Raw genomic sequence first — 20,657 nt, 5'->3', positions numbered from 1 at the left:
CCCACTCAGAATTGATATTCTACCTAGGAGGCTTTAAAAATGAATCTCCATGTTACACATCTAAAACAACAGTGTCGAGAAGACAGTTGATTTTTCCTTTCAGCAATGCTGCCCTCTAGTGTTCTTAATTATTCAAATAATGTAAAAACCCACCTCGGTTCTTTCCTGTTAGTAAGCTAAACAAATTTTTTTCTGATATATAATTAACATGGCAACATGAATCATGAAAACTTCAGCCTCTCAGTTCTCCTGCAATTTCTCCCTGCTTTTGATGTTGCAGCTCCTTCGAGGACAAGAACTCACAGAGGTCTCTTTTCCCAATTCCACCAAGCTTTTCTCTTCAGAGTCAAAAGCTAAGTGAGGAAAAAACTACCAGCAACAAAAAGACCTGGGGTATTGAAGTGCCTTGCAGAGGCTCTCCTCACCCTTTCTCATTTCTCCTACACATCTCACACCGTCTTTTTCACTTGGTTCACAGTTTATTAAGAATAGAATTCATCAAACAGGTGCTCCCATGTCTTCCCATGATGAGTTCTACAAACCTTCCAGGGTCCCATCATCTTGACAGAAGTGTCCTTCCCACCTCTAGAGGCTCTGCCCCTTCCCCATCTTCCTTTATCAAGTCTCTCTCTCCCACTTCCTTCCCAGACCCCAGTCCATTTCATCAATAACTCCCTCTTCCTAGGGCACTCACAATGGCACACAGGCTTACTCTTAATGTCCTGTGACCCTGAATACCCCTTCAGCTCCTGTCCTATTTCTCTTCCAAACTTATCGAATGCATTGTCTTCAAAACCTCCTCTTCTTCCAGTCATTCTTCCATTGAGTGGCTTCCATTGGCTCCAGCCTTGCTTGATCCCATCACATCACTGACACTGAAGCTGCTTTTCTCATGGTCTGCAGTGACCTCCCTACATGTGGCCAAATCCAATGGACACGGTTTTGGGCTGTTCTGAAACGAATGCCCATGGCCTTCTACCCTGTAGGCACAGCTCCCTCTTGAAGTGCCCTCTGCTCTTGGTCTGACACATCCCTGTGTGCCGGCTTCCCTCCTGCCCCTCTAGCTGCCAGCTACCCAGCATCTTTCATGGGTCCTCTCTCTAAACCCTGGGGCCGGCCATCAGAACCTTTTCTCTTTTCCCTCTATAGACTGTCCTTACTGGGCTCATCCATCCTCATGAAATATAATAGACTAGTAACTAATAAATATGTATACCACCTCTGGCCCAGATTGCTCAGTCTCATTTATCCAACTATTAAATGTCCACTCAACATCTCCCCTTTAGTATCGCACATGCATCTCCATTTTTCACATGTCCAAAGAACTCTTGATTTTCCTCCCAAATCTGTTCTTCCTTCAGTCTTCCTTATCTCTATAAACAGCCAAATATCTGGGAAACAGCTTTAATTCCTCCCTTTCCCTGACCACACTCAGTCCATCTGTAAGTACTGTGGATTCTGTCTCCAACTTATATTTTGAATCCATCCACCTCTCTCTATATTTGCTACCACCAACCTATTACAAACCATCCTCATCGCCTGCCTAGAATACAGCAATACTTTGTCAAGCTCTTCCTACTTCCTCCAGTCCTCCCTGTTACTACTGATTCTCCACAGCACAGAGTGTTCTGAAATGCAAACTATAGTCTACCATCCCCTTGCCTGATAAAATGCTAATGACTTCATTAAACCTTGAATAACATACAAATGACATGGTTTGCCCTCTGCCAACTTTATCTGGTACCCCTGTCCTCCTCCCCGCCACCCCATTGCTGAAACTCAGTAAGTTCTGTCCTAATACAAGGCCTAGACACATGCTGTGCCATCTGCCTTGAATGCTCTTCCACTATTCTTCACATGGATGGCTCCTTTTTAATTTTTTATGCCTAAACATGATTACTATTTAGTGAGACCTTCCTTACTCTACTAATAGGTCTTGTCTTTCATTTCCTGTCCCAGTCCCCTAAGTTATTTTCTTCGTAACACTACATTTGATAATGACTTACTTGTTTCCTTCTCCACACAACTCTAAACTCCATGAGTCCAGGAACTTGGTGTCTGTTTTACTCACAGATGAACCCAGCAACTAGCACAGTGACTGGCAAATACTAGGCTTTTAATTCCTGTGTGTTGTATAATTGACTGAATGTGCAGTAAGGGTCACAACTTTCATTCCATCTTCACTGCTCTTGTCAAGGACTCCCACGTGCCCAAGCCTCCTGTCAGCATTCTGTGCTTGTCTTACTTGGTGACAGGGACAGAGTTAAGGGAGAGGCCAGGTCCAGTTTCTTCTCTGTTAACCTATTCTGTGTTTACCAGCATGTTTGATTCACCACAGTATCTACAGCACCCAGAACAACAGACACCTTGTAGATACTGTTGATTGGCTGAACTCCCAGCTCTGAATGACACAGGATGTGAAGGGAAAGGAAAGGAAGCTGGTGCAGTGATGGTGACATCCAAAGAGAGAATCCATCCGGGGCAGAGATTCATATCATTGTTTTCAACTTCTAGAAATGTTTATCATAGGCACACATCTCCATTTGTATAACAAAAGAAAATTAAACCAGTTCCTTACACTTTTTAAATCACATATGTTTTATAAATGGAGAATGAACTTCATGGTTTTAATTGATGGGCAATAATTTGACATTCTAGAGTCTTTCTCCAAGAAAGAAAACTATTTTGCTTATAAGCCAGCTTTAACATCTTAGATACACAATGGTGAATGAAAGTATTCCTATTTTCCAAACGAAGAAATCAAGGGCAAATAAAAATAGTTTACACAAGCCAAATAAGCAAAGAAGCTAAGACCCTGACTCTGGCCATTTCATTCCAAATCCTGTTCTCAATCAATTTAGACAGTATCTGCTCATGAAAAATTTTTTTAAAAAGTACATCTACTGCAACTCTACTTTGAGACAAGGATTTGGTTCTTCTGAAGGGCACTTAACTGACTGGTATTACTGAGAAATAGAAAAGCCCAAGTCCTGCGACTTTTTGAAAATGTCAAGTGATGACCTGGCATCCTGAGTATTTAACCGACCTGCTTTGTAGAAGAAATCCAACCCTGTCTGTGAATTTTCACTAAATTAAAGCTCTCTTGTTCTGCAACATATCTGGCTGGTGCCAAGAGGATTTGCTCAGCTCCATCCTCTGGGGAAGGATTTCATTTTCCTGTATAGAAAACATGATGTCGAGCTGCATGAGGCTGATGAGCACACTGGGTGGGACCACAAACAGGCCCCAATGAAATCAATTATGTGGGTGTCTTAGGACAAAATTTGGTTCACAGTGATCAAGGACAGGGTGTGTCACGGCAAGCTGTCAACCACTGTGGCTTCAGCTGTTTGTTCAGCATTTAATATGTTTATCTTTCTGCTAAACACACTGTTGTTGAGTCACGTCTATTAGAGACCCATTCTGTGTGAGGCCCAGCTCTGCAAGTCCAATATACAAAGAGAAGCCTTTCGCCCTCCATGACTTTATCTTCTACAAAGTCAAAACAAATGCTTTCTCTTACTTCTCACTTTAGTGAGAAAGGTACCCAGGCTCTTAAAAAGGTGAATCAAGTATTCTTTATTAGGCCAGGAGCTGTCAAGCAATAAAATTAAAAGAAGAACTTAAAGTGGTCATTATGTTTTCAGTATCATTTCGTGTTGTTGCTATAAATGGAAAAAGGAATGTCAGTTTACCCGAAAGTACCGTCAGCCTCCAAACCATTAGTATTTCATGTCAGACTCTAATGTTGTCACCAATATCAGACTAACTTTATTAATCAAACGAATGATTACATTAAGCTTCTAAGCTTTGGATAGAGGGGTAAAAATCACATAATTCTGAAATGTAGATGAATTCATGAAATGCTATCTGTTTGACCTTCCATAGAAATTGTTCGAGCCATGACACATGTGATAAACCAAGGCATGGCGATGTACTGGGGCACCTCGAGGTGGAGTGCTATGGAGATCATGGTAATTTAATTTCTATGTTTAAGTGGCTATTGAATAGCTTATTATTGCTTTGCAGATGCCATGCATAAATTGTAAGATCGTTTGCAAACTTTTCTCCCAATCACTATGGTACTAGAATTCTAGAATCAATTCCATCATTATAGAGATGGATATTAGCGCCAGAGCTCATCCATTCAGAATACAACAGAGAATACAGCATTCTCTGGTGGCAAGGCAGTAAAGTGAATTTCACAGCTAATGAGATATATTAACAGAGTATTCTAGTTTCCTTGTAAAAAACTGTATTAACTATACTGTTTATATCAAACTAGTTATATAGATACTTTTATATGTTAGTCTAAGCCTTATTTCCTTAGAAACTTAAAAATAATTAAACCACATTTACTTTATCATAGTCTATAATTCACACTTTGACTAATTTGCCCTAGACTTAACTCAGTCCAAACTCTCCCAAAGACTTGATAAGGATTTCCTATATTTCATATTGCTCTTACTGATATTGGTGGTGACAACTTTGCTTATTATTTGGCATCCTACATGTTTCTTGGTTTGTACCGATTTCACCAAAGTAAACATTTCTCATGCATACAAATTACAGCGAAGCTTATTTTTCTCATAAATATAAATTCTCATTCCTCTCTAGGAAGCCTATTCTGTGGCAAGACAATTCAACATGATCCCACCAGTCTGTGAACAAGCTGAGTACCATCTTTTCCAGAGAGAGAAAGTGGAGGTCCAGCTGCCAGAGCTCTACCACAAAATAGGTAATCTTCAAAATGAAAGCTACTGAGTATTTTTAACAATAGGAAGATCACTGATTCTGGGGGAGGAAATAAAAACAGTGTTACTGAAATGCTTTCCTAAATGTCTGTAATTAACATAGTACATTCCAGAGACTGTAGCAGAATCAAGATGTGTCTGCATTTAGTGTATAGGGTATCACTGATGAAAGCCAAGCAGAGTTGTAAACGGTTTAAGCTGTACTTAGCAGGTGTTAAACAAATGCCTACTGAATTAAGGGAAGAATCAATACATAAATTCATTTCCATTGGTGCTTGCTCTAGCACAATGCATCTCTGAGTAGACAGTGACTACCTTTCCAAAAAATCATGGATATATACATCTATATCTGCTACACTGGGCCTGGCACTGAGTTAGATATGGAAAATTCAACAACTAACAAGTCGGGCATTATACGTCTGTGCAGATAGAAGTAATGCCTTCAGAGAGAGGGGAAATATATATATAACATATACACAAGAAATTTAGACATTAGAAAAACATGAATAAGCCACATTCTCAGGCTTACTTATCAAACGTTTTCAGAAATAACATTCTTCCTGAGAAACAGAGGTTCATATGAGCAGGAAAATGCTGGGAAAAAGAGAAAAAGATAAAAATTCAACAACAACCATAATAATTGTTATTATTGCTCTAATTTATTGAGTGTTTACTGTGTACTAGGTGTGTGCTCCTGCTGTGTACCATGCACTATGTCAGGCACTAAATGGACAAGGACAACAAAAATTCATGGATGAGCCACATATTTTTCAGGCTTCTTTATATGTCCCACTCCCAGGAACTGACAGTCCTTGTTTCATTGGTTGATTAAAGAATGAAACACAATCTGTAAGCTCCTTAATTGTAATGGAAAAATGCATGCTGATATTAACTCATTTATCTGGCCAGCTTTTCCCTATAACCTACCAAATTTTGTTTAAACACCCCCCATCCTTTTGATTCCAATTTGCACAAGCAACTTTCTAAGTTTTTTCTTCTGTAGGGGTTGGCGCAATGACATGGTCTCCACTTGCCTGTGGAATCATCTCAGGAAAATACGGAAATGGGGTGCCTGAAAGTTCCAGGGCTTCACTGAAGGTATTTTTTCTCAATGTCTAGAAAAAAGCCTGAGGGTAGGAGGGAGGGTAAAAGATTGATAATAACAGCTCTGCAGCAGCCTAGGGCTTCCCAGCTCAGGCAGACTGCGTTGTCCAAGCCCGGAGCCTTCTGGAGGTCTTCACGCCTGGCCACGTATCACTCAGCCCTTCATAATCTGCCTGTGTCAAATATTCTTTCTCTGGGGACAGGGGGAAAAGTGCCCAATGACCTGATTGGACTTGTAGGGCTCAAATCCCTACACTGTTATTTATTCTTATATTAAAGAAAACATTCCATCATTTGAAACTGATAAAATGTAAAATCCCCTTTCTATATAAGAGGATCCTTGTATTAATTCCTTTTCTTGACAAAACAAAATGTAAGCCATAGAGGCTTAATCCATATGAAGCCAACAGTTGTAGCTGAGTATGGTTGACATTTCTATTGTGTGCTGGGGAAAGTAGGTTAGAAGGGAAGACTTCAGGAGACAGATACATAGCAAAACTTCTATCACTTAAGGCAGCTTAAATTCTGCTCTGAAGCAAAAAGATATTCAAGACCATTGACACAAAATTACCTCCATTCAGGATATCTTGATGACTAATTTATTGGAGAGTACTCCAAACATCTTTCCTTATTAATAACAACATGCTTGTTTTTCAAAACTTGGTAGAATGTATAATAACATTAGAATCACAAATTACTCTGTAATGTCAAGGGAGAGAGAATATAGGCATTTAAAAAATTCAGACAAACCAGAGTCCTTCAAGAGGAAGTACAGGCCTGACACATTCTCTTGCCTCCATCAGCACTAAATTATTGGAAAAACAGCTCAAGTCTGAACCACCAATGCTTTAATCATTGTGGCTGTGGCCACCATGAGCTCCCCTAATCAGAACATTTTCAAGGTTCTAGGTCTTTGACTTTCCTTTCTGTCTGTAACAGTTGAGCTTTTGCTTGTTTGTTCTCTAAAATAATACAACACAAATATCTCCTAAGGCATGATGATATGGTCCTATTTCTAGTTTTTGTATTATTACAAAAAAACAATTATCCCAAAATAAGGTCTTGCTTCTGAAAATTAAAGATTGTTCTGAAACAAGTCTAAACAAGTCAACAAAGACAGACTAAAAGCATCCTAGGAAAGAAGGTATAAAAGGAGGAAGGCAAGAAGGGAGTGAAGAAGGAGAAAAATTAAAGAATGGAAGCACGGAGAATTACAGTTTTACTGAGTACTTACTATGTGCCAAGCACTGAGCTAAGTGTTTTCATTCATCAACTTTTATTCTCACTAAGAGAATGGATACAGGTGACTTTTCATCAGCTGAGCTAAGCATGTTGCCGTATGTTCTTTCAGAGGCTTGCTGAAAAATTCAAAGCACTTCTGTATATGCTGAGTGTCTGTACTCACAGTAACCTGCTGAGAGGTAGACCCTTTTCAGATGCAGAAACTAAAACACAAAGACCTTAAATAACAATCCAAGACCATAAACTCATAACAGAAAAGGTTGATATTAGAACCCAGGTTTCCTGGCTCTTAGTTAATTCTCTCCCTCAAAGACATCTTTATTTCCCTTTAAATCCAGGTTTTTAAAGGAGGAAGAAATAGCTATGCTGTATTTGGAGGGCATGATTGTCTAACATCCATCACTGTTTGAAAAAATCTTGCAAACAGCTGAAAAGGCTTTCACAAATTCACTAGTGAAAGAAAAAAGAAGAAGAAGAAAAAAAGAAAGAGTGACAAAATGTTTGAAGGTGGCTAAACCCAAAAGCAGCTTGGGAAATATTTCTATTGCTGACTTTAATAAAGTCAACTCTGTATCTACTGGAACATCCTTAACAATAAACATTAAGAGCTCTCAACAGATAAAAGGTGGCTGATCACGAAGTATGCTTCTTTAGAGCTCTGCAGGTTCTCAAGGCTCTACATTATCAACCTGAGTGCTTTTGCAGTAATATATGTGCACTTAGGAGAGCCACTTCAGTATAGTTACCAGAGCAAAATAAAAATAAAAATAAAAAAAGTAAAGGAAGCAAATATCAGAGCAACCTTAGCAGTGAATAAGGATGCCATGAAAGAAAGAAAGAAAAAGCAAAAGGAAGGAAGGAAGGGAGGGAGGGAGGGAGGGGAGGGGAGGGGAGGGAGGGAGGGAGGGAAGGAGGGAGGGAGGAAGGAAAGAAGGGAGGTTGGTTAAATTAAAAGATAGATAATCTGGGCAAGTAGATAAATAAGTTGGTAACATTCATCTCACCCTAAAAGAGAATAAGTAGTTTGTGTTTCACATTGGCTATTGTTATACTGATAAGATTAAGATGTTAATATGTTGCATCTGTTGTAGTATTGAACAGACAATGAAGGATAAATTAACTCAGCATGAAAAATACCTATCTAGGGCTCTTTTGGAAAGTAACACTACCCAGGGGATTTTCTGGGCTCCCTCATCTGCCCCCACTACTCTAACGATGATTTCTAAATTTGTGTTATCAGCTCTGACTTCACTGCAGAGCTGCATAGCACTCCTTCTTTGTGTCTATTAGACATCTCCAAGTGGAAGTCCCATGGGCATCAGTCATGCCTAATGGAATCTATCCTCACCCCCAGAACCTGCCATTCCTTCTTGCTTAACAGTGCCTCCACCCATCCGTCTAGTTAGTCAGAAGCCAAAGCATTATCTCAGACTGCCTCCTTTCCTTCCGTATTACTGTTCAACAAGGCACCAAATCTTCCAGACTCTATCTTGACTCTAAGGTCCATTTTGTGCACAGCCCTTGTTTAGATCGTCATCATTTCTTACCACATTTACTGGAGTAGCCTCCTATCTGGGCTCTGATTTCCTCCCCTTTTCTCAACAACCCACCACTGTGACCACTTAATCTTTCTAAAATATTAATTTGACCATATCATCATCCTGCTTAAAATCCTTTAATGATTTCTCAATCATTGGTTATAGGACAAAGCCATAACTTCACAATAAAGCATGCAAGGAAATTTCCTTGGGATGTAAGTTGAGCCTTTTTCCATTTGCATCTCCTGTTATCATACTACTACATTTTCCATGCAAGTGCACTGTACTCTCCTTTGCCTCCCAGAAATGTCCTTCTTTTCATTCTCCTGCAGAATCCCTTATTCCTAAAGACAAAGCTTGGGTGTCTTCATCTGTATGAAGACTGTCCTAACTTTATAAAACTGAGCTATTTGTACCTTCTCTATTATTCTATGAATACTTGTTACAGAGTCTTCTAATTCTCTGGTTGCAAGTAACAAAACTCAATGAAAACTAATCTGATCAGAGAATGGGAACTCCATTGTTCACAAAGACAATCCTTGGGAAGTACGGAGTGGCCTCAGTAGTGCCTCCATCCATGGACTTGTACCTTGTCAGGACTTTCGCCTCCTCTATTTCTCTCTGCATGTGGGTATTATTTTCTTCTACTAAAATCGGTCTTCATGAGGCCAGGAGCAGGAAAGCTGGTGGGTGCAGACTTACATTTCTAAAGGCATGTAACCTAAGATAAAAGTGATCTTTTCTTTACCAACTTCAGTCCAGAGAAGACTGGCCAAGCTTAGGTCCTGTGCCAACTTGTGAGACTAATGACAGTGGCCAAAAGGATAAGTTACTATGATCAGCTCAGGTTATGCACCACGTTATCATGGCATATCCCATTAGAAAGCAGTACAAACATAGATTGTAAGGAAATCATTGACAGGGTGGAACACTAACAACAACAACAACAACAAAAACACTTCCCCAGTTACTAGGAAATCATTTGTGAATACATCTAGGACAGAAACAGAAACCTGCTCATCTGACTCATCACAGAGCCTGATGAGTACACAAGAGGTACTTAAGTCTTTGTTAAATTAATTTGATGAGCCATAATAAGATCAATAAAGTCTGATAAAGAGACCAGGTGTATAAGTTTTAAATAGAAATAAATAGTGCAATAAAATTTACTGGCAGCTCCTCCCTGTTGTTGGCAAAATGCTTTCTAGAAAACTTACAGGCCAGGCATGGTGGCTCATATCTGTAATTCAAGCACTTTGGGAGGTGGAGGTGCGCAGATCGCTTGAGCCCAGGAGTTCAAGACCAGCTTGGGCAATATGGCAGAACCCCACCTCTACAAAAATACAAAACATTAGCCAGATATCATGTCCACCTGTAGTCTCAAATACTCAGGAGGCTGAGGTGGAAGGATCACTTGAGCCTGGGAGGTTGAGTCTGCAGTGAGCTGAGATGATGCCACTTCCCTCTGGCCGGAGCAATACAGTGAGACCCTATTTCAAAATAATTATAAAAATATGTACTCCTCTGTCAAAGAAAAATAGGAAGCATGCACACCTTGAATCAAAGTTGGGAGAGAAAGGTGGTCCAAATACGTCAAGTGTTCATATTAAGAAACTAAACATACTGTACATTATGGTGAAATTTCAGAAGGCAGGTTTTCAGCTCTAGCATTTTACCTGGAGATCTCAACCTCAATAGTGACTTTGTTTTTGTTCTGATTCAAAGACTGATGTTTTAGTAGAAATAGTTAACAATCTTGGATGCTAAATTATTCTAGACAAGGTTCAGAACTGAAATATGACTGATTCTGTCCATGGCTACAGTTTCAGCCTGAGTTCAATCCAAGATTAACTAACAACTAATTAGGGATGTGAGGCAAGTCTCACAGACTATTCTCACCCCAATATCAACATGTATGAAATGGGGACATATAAAATCATCATGGTATTGGGAGAGGGCAAAGAAATAGGCTTTAGGAAAATTTAGAGTTTTGTAATATGCATAAAACTAATAGCCAACTAATCTGTGGAGAAAAGCTCATTCAATTATCTCACTGATAAATATTTACTCAGTGTACCCAGACTTTGTGCTGGGTAGAGGATACAGGGATGAATGGACAGTCTCAACCCTCTAGGAGTAGCTCCAGGACTTGTAAGAGGGACAGACATATGAAGGGGTGAATTATGAAATAATATGGTATCCACAAGCCCTGTGGAGTCCCACAGGACTGCTGGCAGAGTCACACTGCTTTGAGAAGGAGGTGTCATGATAAATCTGAAAAACGGGAAGAGATTTATTTTGACCCCAGGAAACTCTGGTTTCTCCGACTCCTCCCTGACCACTGTATTGGTTGAGCCCCTTCTCCTTGCCAGCCACAAGTGTCAGAACTGGAGATGCTGACACGAACAACAAGCCATCCCTGCCTTCTACCTGCTCGATTTAGCAAGACCAACAGGCAATCAAATCATTGCAGTGCAGTGGGGTGTTAGAATAGGATTGGATGAGGAGATTTCACCTTTTGATTCATGGATTACTGCCCAGGCAGCAAGCAGGGTTTATTACTGCCACAACCACACTCACCTCTAACCTTCCTACAAAACACACTTGTTTGCTTCCATATTTAATCAATATTTTAATTAAGCCTCATCACCTGTCTCCACTCACATTTTCTCATTTGTAAAGCAGTTAAAGCTGTTTATTCCCAAAACACTTTTGTTTCCTCTGGTATGAGGAAAGCAGTATTAAAACTCTGCATCTACTTTTGAAAAATCTTAATCTGCTTATATTTCCATAGCTTAAAGCAACAATGAGACTAACAGTGTTGAGGGTGGGGAGATGGGGACTCAATAAATAAATGCTCGATTATTTTTTTTACTTTTGGAATTCTGTCTCTGAAAATGGCATGTGTGTATAACACACATACACACACACACACACACACACACACACACACACACACACACACACACATAACTTGCAACCCAAGCCTAAGAAAGAGAATGTGCTGCATATAAGATTTAAAAAATGGAAGAGTTACAAAAGATTGATAAAACAACCACTCTACATGTCTGATACATACTGAAACTCAGAAATTCTCCTAATACTAATAAAAAGCAATTGTTCACAAAGCAGTTGGCTATTAGTTTTCAATCTTTGTTAGTCTGTTTGAAAACACTCAGATATTGGTCCCCTGAAAGATGTGACAAAACTTAAGTGAGGATTGGTGTTTTTACCACTGAGGACAGCAAAAGTTAGTTCAGGGACTCTGACATAAGACAGCACTCGGGTGCAGGAAGTCTGCCCAGGCCCCAAGGCAGTGCCCATTGTTCACAGTGTCGGCCTCATCACTACTGGCACCAATTGTCATCTCTGGAGAGATGTTCCAGGCCACCCTTCTTTTTGAAGAAGCTGAGGCTTCCCAGAGCTAAGGCCGGGAAAATGTTAGCCATCTCCCCAAGCAGACTACCAAGTTAGGAGCCAGACCATAAGCCTTTGAGATTTAGAAGGCAAAACTGGGGCGGCTTGCCCTTCTCTTTTTCTCATTGGCAAAATAACTCAAAAAATCATAATAAAACATAATATGGTTACCCTTTTCTTTGGAAATACTGTCTTAGAATGATGAAAAAATGCTCAAAAAACAAAAGCCTGTAGCCTATTGAAATCCTGTGGGTGGAGTGTCTATGGCCCACTGCCTATTACAGAGCATTCTGTGCCTCTGGAAAGACAAAGATCCGAAATGGCGATTATGTCACAAATACACGCAAGAGAAAAAGTCCACATTGCCACACAGTGTGATAGTTTTTAATTATTTTCCCTAAAACAGACTAACACTCTTACACATATTCTTTTCCTCTGGGTGTTGCTGCTTACTACTCACTTTATATAGAAGAGTCTGTTATTCCCTTTCTCATAGGAAAAGCAGAATCTTCTGAAAAGTAGGGCATTGAGAAATTCTAAAAGATTTTTCTCTTTATATTTATGAGATTAGGTTCATTTTTGCAGTCTACGGATCAGGGTCATTTCTTCTCATTGGCTTAAAAGAATAGTTTCCTGTTTTGTGTTTCTTTACTTTTTCAAGTTTCAGTAGTTATACAATAGGTAATAACATTCGGCAAAGTCTTTATCCACTTAAAAAGTTTTTAAATCTTCTTGGTATCTATCAGTTATGCCACATCTGCTTCTAGGAAGGAGCTGCAGAAGCTAACAACAAAGCCTTATTATAAAAACAATAAGAGATTAGCAGTGAATTGAAGGCAAGGGGGAGAAAAATAATTAAACAAGAATATAAAACTATGGTTTTCTTTGAGCAGAAAGCTTGGCACCCAGCTTTCTTAATAAAAAGGAGACATAATAGATCTTGGTAAAATGTAAATGTGCTTTTTTTGGCGCTACATTCTAGAATTGGGCTATCCCAATAAGAAATATTATTTCTTCCATTGGGCAGGCTAGGATATAATTGGTTATATGTTAGGGTCAGGGTTTTAACAACTTTCGTGCATGCTGATCAATTTGAGTGGTGAATATTAGTCAAAATCGATCTGTCTCGAACTGATAAGTAGCAAGATCATGAGGAACATTTCTTTGCATGAAATCATCCTTGTCAGTCTGAATCATAATGGTCAAAAAATTCAAGAAATCATCATGAGGTTCATATATTTTATTGAATTACCATTCTTTGACATCAAATCTTTACCAGACATTTACATGTTATGCTTTTCCCCAGTGCTACCAGTGGTTGAAAGAAAGAATTATAAGTGAAGAAGGGAGAAAACAGCAAAACAAGCTAAAGGACCTTTCCCCAATTGCAGAGCGTCTGGGATGTACACTACCTCAGCTAGCTGTTGGTAAGAAAATTACTAAATTATGAGGTTGTGGGGGACTTCTGCTGAGATCTTAGTTTTCTAGTGCTCACCACACCCTTACCATGATAAAATGTCTATTGACAGACTGAGCTCTGAAGCATAAACTCCTGCTAAATACTCTATAAAGTGAGGTACTTGAGGTTCCTCAGAATTTTCTACATGATAAAAAATTTTTCTTTCCCCTTGCCTGTATAACACAGTTTAAATGAGAACATGTCAGTGATAACACATACACTATCACAGGTGTTAGGGGTAAACTGTGTAGTGACATCCATTTCTTCTGGCTCAAGTTTCTGTCTCTGTGGAAAACTAAGCCAGGGTTGGTGAGAGGCTGACACGGCTGTGACAGGCCCAAGGCTGCTGCCACATGAAAAGCTGATCCAAGAGAAATAGCTTCACCCTGAAACTTCTTGAAGGCTATAACATTTGCTTTTCTAATGCTGGAGTCCATGAAAGGTCATGATTACTGGTAGCAATTGAAAACCACATGCACTGTTTAAGAGAAAGATAATAGAAACCACATGTAATCATGGGTGTTTCAGTCAATGATGGACCACATATATGTAGGTGGCCCCATAAGATTATAATGGAGCTGAAAAATTACTATTGACTAGTGATATAGCTGTCCTAAGGTCCTAATGCAATGAATTACTTATGTGTTTGTGGTGATGCTGGTATAAACAAGCCTACTGCACTGCCAGTAATATAAAAGTCTACACAATAATTATGTACAGTACATAATATTTGATAATGATAATAAATGACCATGTTACTGGTTTATATATTTACCATACTATAATTTTAATCTTTACTTTAGAATGTTCTCTTTCTACTTACTAGGAAAAAAAAGTTAACTGTAAAACAGTCTCATGCAGGCCCTTTAGGAGGTATTCCCGAAAGAGGAATTATTATCACAGATGATGGCTCCTTGGGTGTTACTGCCCCTGAAGATTTTCCGGAGGAACAAGAAGTGGAGGTGGAACACAGGGAATTACTTTAGGAGCAGACAATACCTTTGGGGAATCTCAAATGATAAGCAGATATTAGCGAGGCAAAAAGAAAGGGGAAGGCAAAAGGACATTTCAGGCAAAAGAACAGCTTGAGCAGTGTGCTCCAGAAGGAAGGGAGAGAGAGAGGAGAAAAGCAGCATGATGCTTGGGGATGGAGAGGATTTAAAGACAGGTGAGTGCTTCTGAAGCAAAGTTCAAGGTAGGGAGCCATGAAACTGCAGAGGTAAGCTAGAAAATAAGGTTTGCCAGGGTAAGAATTAAGAACCTCATCTTACAGGACAATGATTCAGTCAGGCACTAGCTAGGGAAGTGACATGATCAGATTTTTGCTTAGAGAAACCTTTACTGGCTGGATGAGAGCTGTATGAGGGAAATATAAGGGGACAATTCAAGCAAGGGAGGAAAACCAGTTATGCAGGAGAGAGATGGTGAGGGCGTGAGTGAGGGCAGCAGTGACTAAGGTAGAGAAGACAGCTGACCCAAAGCGATCATTGTCAAACTAAGCCCTGTATCCACACAATGAAATACTCTTCAGCAACAAAAAGAAATGGTATATTGGTACATGCTGCAATATGGAAAAACCTAGAAAAAATATGCTAAGTGAAAATCAGAACAAACAACCACCTATTGTATGATTCCATTTAGATGAAATGTCCAGAAAAGACCAATCTGAAGACAAAACGTAGATCAGTGTTTGCCTTCAACTTGAGGTAGGGATCTTATTAGGGTGACAGAAATGTTATAAAACTGGATTAAAATGAAGGTTGCACATTAAAAATGGTGGTTGGTAAACTTATAAAAATTATTTAATGTACACTTAAAATGGGTAAATTTTTGATGGGTAAATTTACCTCAATAAAGTTGGTTTAAAAAAAAAAGCATGGTCCCAGATGAGCAGTATCAGCATAAGCATTACCTGGGAGTGTGTTAAAAAATGCACAGACCGCACCCCAGACCTTCTGAATCAGAAACTCAGGAGTGAGCCACGACAATGGATGTTTCACAGGCCCTCTGAATGATTCTGATGCATACCAAAGTTTGAAAACCACTTGATTAGAGGAATATTTAGGAGGAATAATCAACTGGACTTAGCAGTTAAAAGGAAAAAGAGGGTCAGAAAAGGACAGTTCTTAAAGATTACTCCCAGGTTTCCAGATTGGGAAGCCACATTGCTGGTGATGCCCCCAAGTGCAATTGGGAATGCAAGAGGGCCAGGCATCATAGCAAGAAGTTTGCAGAGCCTGTGAGGCATCTAGCAGCGAGGCTTAGCAGACACTGCATCTAAAAGTCTGCAGCAACACTAACTTTCAGGCAGCTAAGGACTCAGAAGTCCACTGTAACCACCAGGAGGCTCCTGGTGACCTTGGCTTCTGGACAGAGCAAGAAAGTGACTGGAATGTGAAGAAGGTCAGTAAGGGAATCTGAACTGACCTTTTAGAAGTTAAGAGGGGAAGAAGGTTGGGGCAGTATCTAGGCAGGTATAAAGGGTCAGAGGAAGCTTATTTTAGAATGGGAGAAATTTTAGCATGTTTTGTTGACATGCTAAAATGTATATATTTTCTATATACATTAGGACAGGGTCATCCACTGTAAGGGACAGGGGTTGATTAGATGGTTTAATAGTACAGGTTTAAGGTCATTTCAGGAAAAGAAAGGAGATGACCAAGGCCAAGAGTAAGGCTGGCCAAGCTGACTGAAGCCCAGCTGGGAGAGAAGATGTGAATGCATACAGGCACCAGACCATGAATTGTAAGATTCTCTCCAGCATGCTCAGCTGCCCACAAGTAGGAGCAAGTAGAAGCCAAAAACACAGATGCAGTACTGATGGGAATTGCTAAGGAAGCAGAGGAAGTGAGAGGTATAAGGGTTTGTAAGAGAGTAATTTAGATAATCAACACAGGATGAATCTTGGGTTAGGAAGAAAGGGAGGTCCAGGGAGTGCTGCCAGGTAGGTGGGAACGAAGGAACCAGAAAATCAGAGTCTACAAGGACTACAAGCAACAGATGAGGAAAAGTGAGACCATGAATACAATGGGAAGACAGGAGGTTGTGGGCCAACGTAGAAACAGGAATCCAGCCATCTGGTGGTGAGCAGTGTTAGCTGTTTTCAGAAATAACAGGAATAACAATGTGTTTCTAGGGTTGGTAGCTGGATTGAATCCCCAGTGTGGTGACAGGGTTTTATGTGGAAAGCAAAAAGGCCTTCAGCTCTGAGCATTGAGTGTTAACTAAGAGACATATAGTGCGCTAGGAATTGGAAAACCAGTGGAGAAGCAAGAAAGACAGTACTGCATCTGTGTTTTCTGCTTCTACTTGAGGGCAGCTGAGCATGCTGGAGAGAATCTTACAATCCATGGTCCAGTGCCTCTATGCATTCCCATCTCCCCTCCCAGCTGGACTTTCACAGATTCTGTCAAATCTACACAACAGGGAGTGCTGCTCAGGTTTTTAACCCTAGAAAGCACTGTACATCCTCCACAAAAGGAGTTAATAAATTTTGGCTGCAACAAACAGCTGTACCTGGTGTTTATAAGCTAATCAATGATGGGAAGTGCTTTGATAACCTGACCCAGTTTCCTCTTTTCCCAGCGTGGTGCCTAAGAAATGAAGGTGTGAGTTCTGTGCTCCTGGGATCATCCACTCCTGAACAACTCATTGAAAACCTTGGTGCCATTCAGGCAAGTATTGCAGACCCTTCCAACAAACACCAGGGAATTTAATGGTGCCTTTGAGGCTATTTCCAGGCAGTGTCCCATCTCTCCCTTTATCCTTCTGGATGGGGCAAGTGTAGGGGGAACAAAGGCAACAGAACACTTTCCCAGTACAAGGATCCAGGGTTGTTCTCTGCCTATTAACAGGAAGTGTTCCCAAAGCTCATTCTCAGGATGGTTTGTTTCTGTGGAAAAGTACATTCCAATGTTATGCCTGGCAACTTACTTCCCAGCCCTCACCATAAAGCCTGCCTGATAACTTGCTTGGAAATTTAAATCATAGGAAACTATACATACATCGTTTACTCATCTGTTCTTTCCACAAATATTGCCCAACTACTGTATGCTGAGCCCCTTCTTTCTGTTCTCCTTTTCTGACCATCTTGTAGTCCCCCTCCCATGATACCTTTTATGATAATGTAATGTAGTATAACTTCCTATCTCTACTGATAGACTGCAAGTCCTCTGAGGTCAGAGACCTTATGTCTTTCTTGCTTCTCCACTGGTTTTCCAGTTCCTAGGTACTTACTATATATGTCCCTTAGTTAAACACTCAAGATCTATTGAATGAATACTTGGGATGTTTTAAGAGAAATGAGCTCAAAATTCTATTTTGGACTTCCAGGATCAAAGCTCCCTAGAAGCAAATTTAGGAGGCCCATCCCCATTCCCTATCCTGAGCATAGCCGTAGGGCACTACATGGGGCCTGCAGCCATATTCTGAGGAGCCTGTAGTAGCAGTGGGTGGGGTGAAAAGGATGTTTCTAGGAGCTCTAAGGAGAGGGGTGGGGCTTAGTATCCATTGTGACCACCTCCTTTCCCCAAAGGCCACAACTAGTCCTGAGTCTGTCCTACTCTCAACCCTACTAAAAACCCTAAGAATGATCCTCCCCACAATTCTTGCCATAGCCACTACCTGCTAAAACAAGAAAGGTTGTCTATTTTTCTCCTGCTCACTGAGGAAAGGAACTGTCACAGCTTCTTCCCTATCCACCTGTCCCTGCAACAAGCACATAGCCCTGTTACCATTCCCAGAAGGAAAGAGGTGGAGGTAGGGAAAAACATGATTTAAAATCCTTTTTTAAAATAGCCCAGAACACACTGTGGAATAAATGGTATAGAACCCCTATCCACTCCCCCAGCCTTCTTAGGGCTGTGTAGCCATGTAATCACCTTTGCCTCTCTGCTTCCAACAACTGCCATATCCAACCCATAACTCCTCCTGGATTCTGTTTCCTGTACCTGCACGAGGAATTCTCCCTCTTATAAACGCCACCTCTTCCCTGTTATTTTCATTTATGCTCTGGGAAAAGATAAGGGTACACAGTGATGAGGGGATAGAACAGTTTGTACAAAAAAGGACTGAAATTCAATCCAATGATTTCAGTTTCACTAATGTTTATGGAGCACTTATTCTATGCCTGGCACCATACTAGGCTGTGAGGCGACTGAGATGAGTAAAAACAGGACCCAGCCTTCAAAAAGCTCATATGCTGCTGAGAACAGTGAATTAATTAAACAATCTGTCCTTTCATTCATTCAACAAATCTTTGAGAGCCAGTATACCAGGTACTAGAGATACCACAGGAAAGAAGAAAAACATTGTCAAACCTTCAAGGGGATTTTTACATTCCAGTAGGAGAGACAGATAAATATACAAAATGATTTCAGGTTGTGAAAAGGACTATTAAGTAAATAAATGTTTATTTAACTGAGGCTCAGAAATGGGTGAGCCTATGTTAAATGTCTTTGTAAAAAGCCCCTCTGGAATGTTTATTCAGAGGGCTTCACATACCTTCATTTTTTACATGCCTTGACAACTATTCACATGCCTTCACACAGCATGAGAAGAGTCCAGGAAAGTGCATTTCAGGGACAGAGAAGAGCAGTGCAAAGGCCCTGAGATGGGAAGGACCTTGGCTTTTCCCAGGAACTGCCAGCCTAAGGCCAATGCGGTCAACATGTAGTTGGGCACAGGGGATAGCAGATGCACTGACTTGGAAAGACAGGCAGGGCCAGATCTTGCAGGACACCATGGGGTTAGGTCATGCTACATGTAACAAGTCCTTGTGGAGGGTTTTAAGAGGAGGGACATGCTACTATTTGAATGTCTGAAGGTCACTTTGGCTGCTGTGTGCAAGGCAGAATGAAGGGCGGGGGCAGTCGTCCAGGCAAGAGGGGATGGTGGCTTGGACAAGGGTAGTGGCCCTGGAGGTGGAGGGAAGTGGATGGATTCTGCAGGTTTTGGAAAGAGAGACAACATGGCTTGGCAGAAAAAAGAGGAATTGAGGATTGCTATCATGCTAATATAGGGAGATCACTGCCATTCCTGGGGGCAGTCATAGTGCCTGGGGATGGCATATGATGTAAGTCTCAGGCTGAGTTTTAAAAGCTGTGGAAGTAGGCAAGGCAGCTGAAGGGGAAGGGGACACATTTCAGAGGAAAACTCTTAAGTAATTTTTCTTCCCCAAATATGTTCTCCCTAGCAAGGCTTTGGCTGGCAGCAAGATGAGGCTTTGCCTATACGAAAGGAGACATTATCCATGCAGCAAGGCCACTACCATTGGGGGCTTACCAATCCTCCCCTGTTCTGCTCCACCTCCCACATACCCAGCACTGAAGTCCACCCAAGACAAACTGTGATTGGGCCCCACAACATGGTGAAAAGCAGACTGGGTGACAAGGGGTGTCCAGCAGTGGTGGGACTGGCTGCAGATGGATGGAAAATATGGAGCACCAGCAGTTTTAAGAAAACATTTCTCGTAGGTTGGGGAGGCAGCTTCTCCAAGGGATGCCATCTGCCTAAGGTGTGCCGGAACACCTTAGCGAAGTGTATAAATCAGAGCCTGACAGATAGAAGAGACCAAGAGGAGAAACCACAGCTGCCGGAAGCCCACCTTCATCCACACAGTTTCCATCCTCCCCACTTCCACCTAAAAGATGGCAGAACCACCTTTCCCTCTCTTCCCCATATGCCTTAACACCCTTCTGAGGCTCTCCATCATTCACTCAGAGAAGGCCAGGCTCCGCAGCTGTCGGGCCTCATCACTTCCCAGTACACCTCCCTGGAATCTGAATCTCAAAATGCTATCACTCAGAGCCTCAGCAGTAACAGTGGCCCTCTGCCTACAAACTGACCAGTACCCCCGCCTGGCAAAATCCTACTCCATCCCTAAGTCCCAGATCACAGGAACCCAATCCTGGGAGGACTTCCACCAATACCCACCCAGCCCCAGCAATGCTAGGCAGACTTCCCCTCACCCACCAACTATCCCAGGCAGTGTAACAAGTTGTAAAACTGGTAGCCTGTGGGGTGTTTCTTAAATCTGTAGTAGTTTAAAATGTTTTAAAATCATTGCTAACATTTTAAAACTGGGTGATTTCAAGTGGGGCTTTGCTTGAAAATTTTAGTCTTGCAATACTATATTTTCTTGTT

General features: G+C 41.0%; 1 protein-coding gene across 2 annotated transcripts in view; it reads left to right on the top strand.

The window, feature by feature from the left end:
- Window positions 1-20,657, top strand: part of KCNAB1 (potassium voltage-gated channel subfamily A regulatory beta subunit 1) — a 389,333-nt gene that overhangs the window by 365,783 nt on the left and 2,893 nt on the right. For both annotated transcript variants that reach the window (XM_035278146.3, XM_035278147.3), the window contains exons 9-13: window positions 3,889-3,974; window positions 4,618-4,738; window positions 5,758-5,852; window positions 13,362-13,482; window positions 17,100-17,188. In XM_035278146.3, coding sequence (XP_035134037.1) covers window positions 3,889-3,974; window positions 4,618-4,738; window positions 5,758-5,852; window positions 13,362-13,482; window positions 17,100-17,188 — 512 coding nt within the window. The remainder of the gene's footprint in view (window positions 1-3,888; window positions 3,975-4,617; window positions 4,739-5,757; window positions 5,853-13,361; window positions 13,483-17,099; window positions 17,189-20,657) is intronic.

Source organism: Callithrix jacchus, chromosome 17, assembly GCF_049354715.1.
Source record: "Callithrix jacchus isolate 240 chromosome 17, calJac240_pri, whole genome shotgun sequence".
Classification (NCBI taxonomy): Eukaryota; Metazoa; Chordata; class Mammalia; order Primates; family Cebidae; genus Callithrix; species Callithrix jacchus.
The sequence above is the reverse complement of the archived record's forward strand: the minus strand, read 5'-3'. Positions and strand labels throughout refer to the sequence as shown.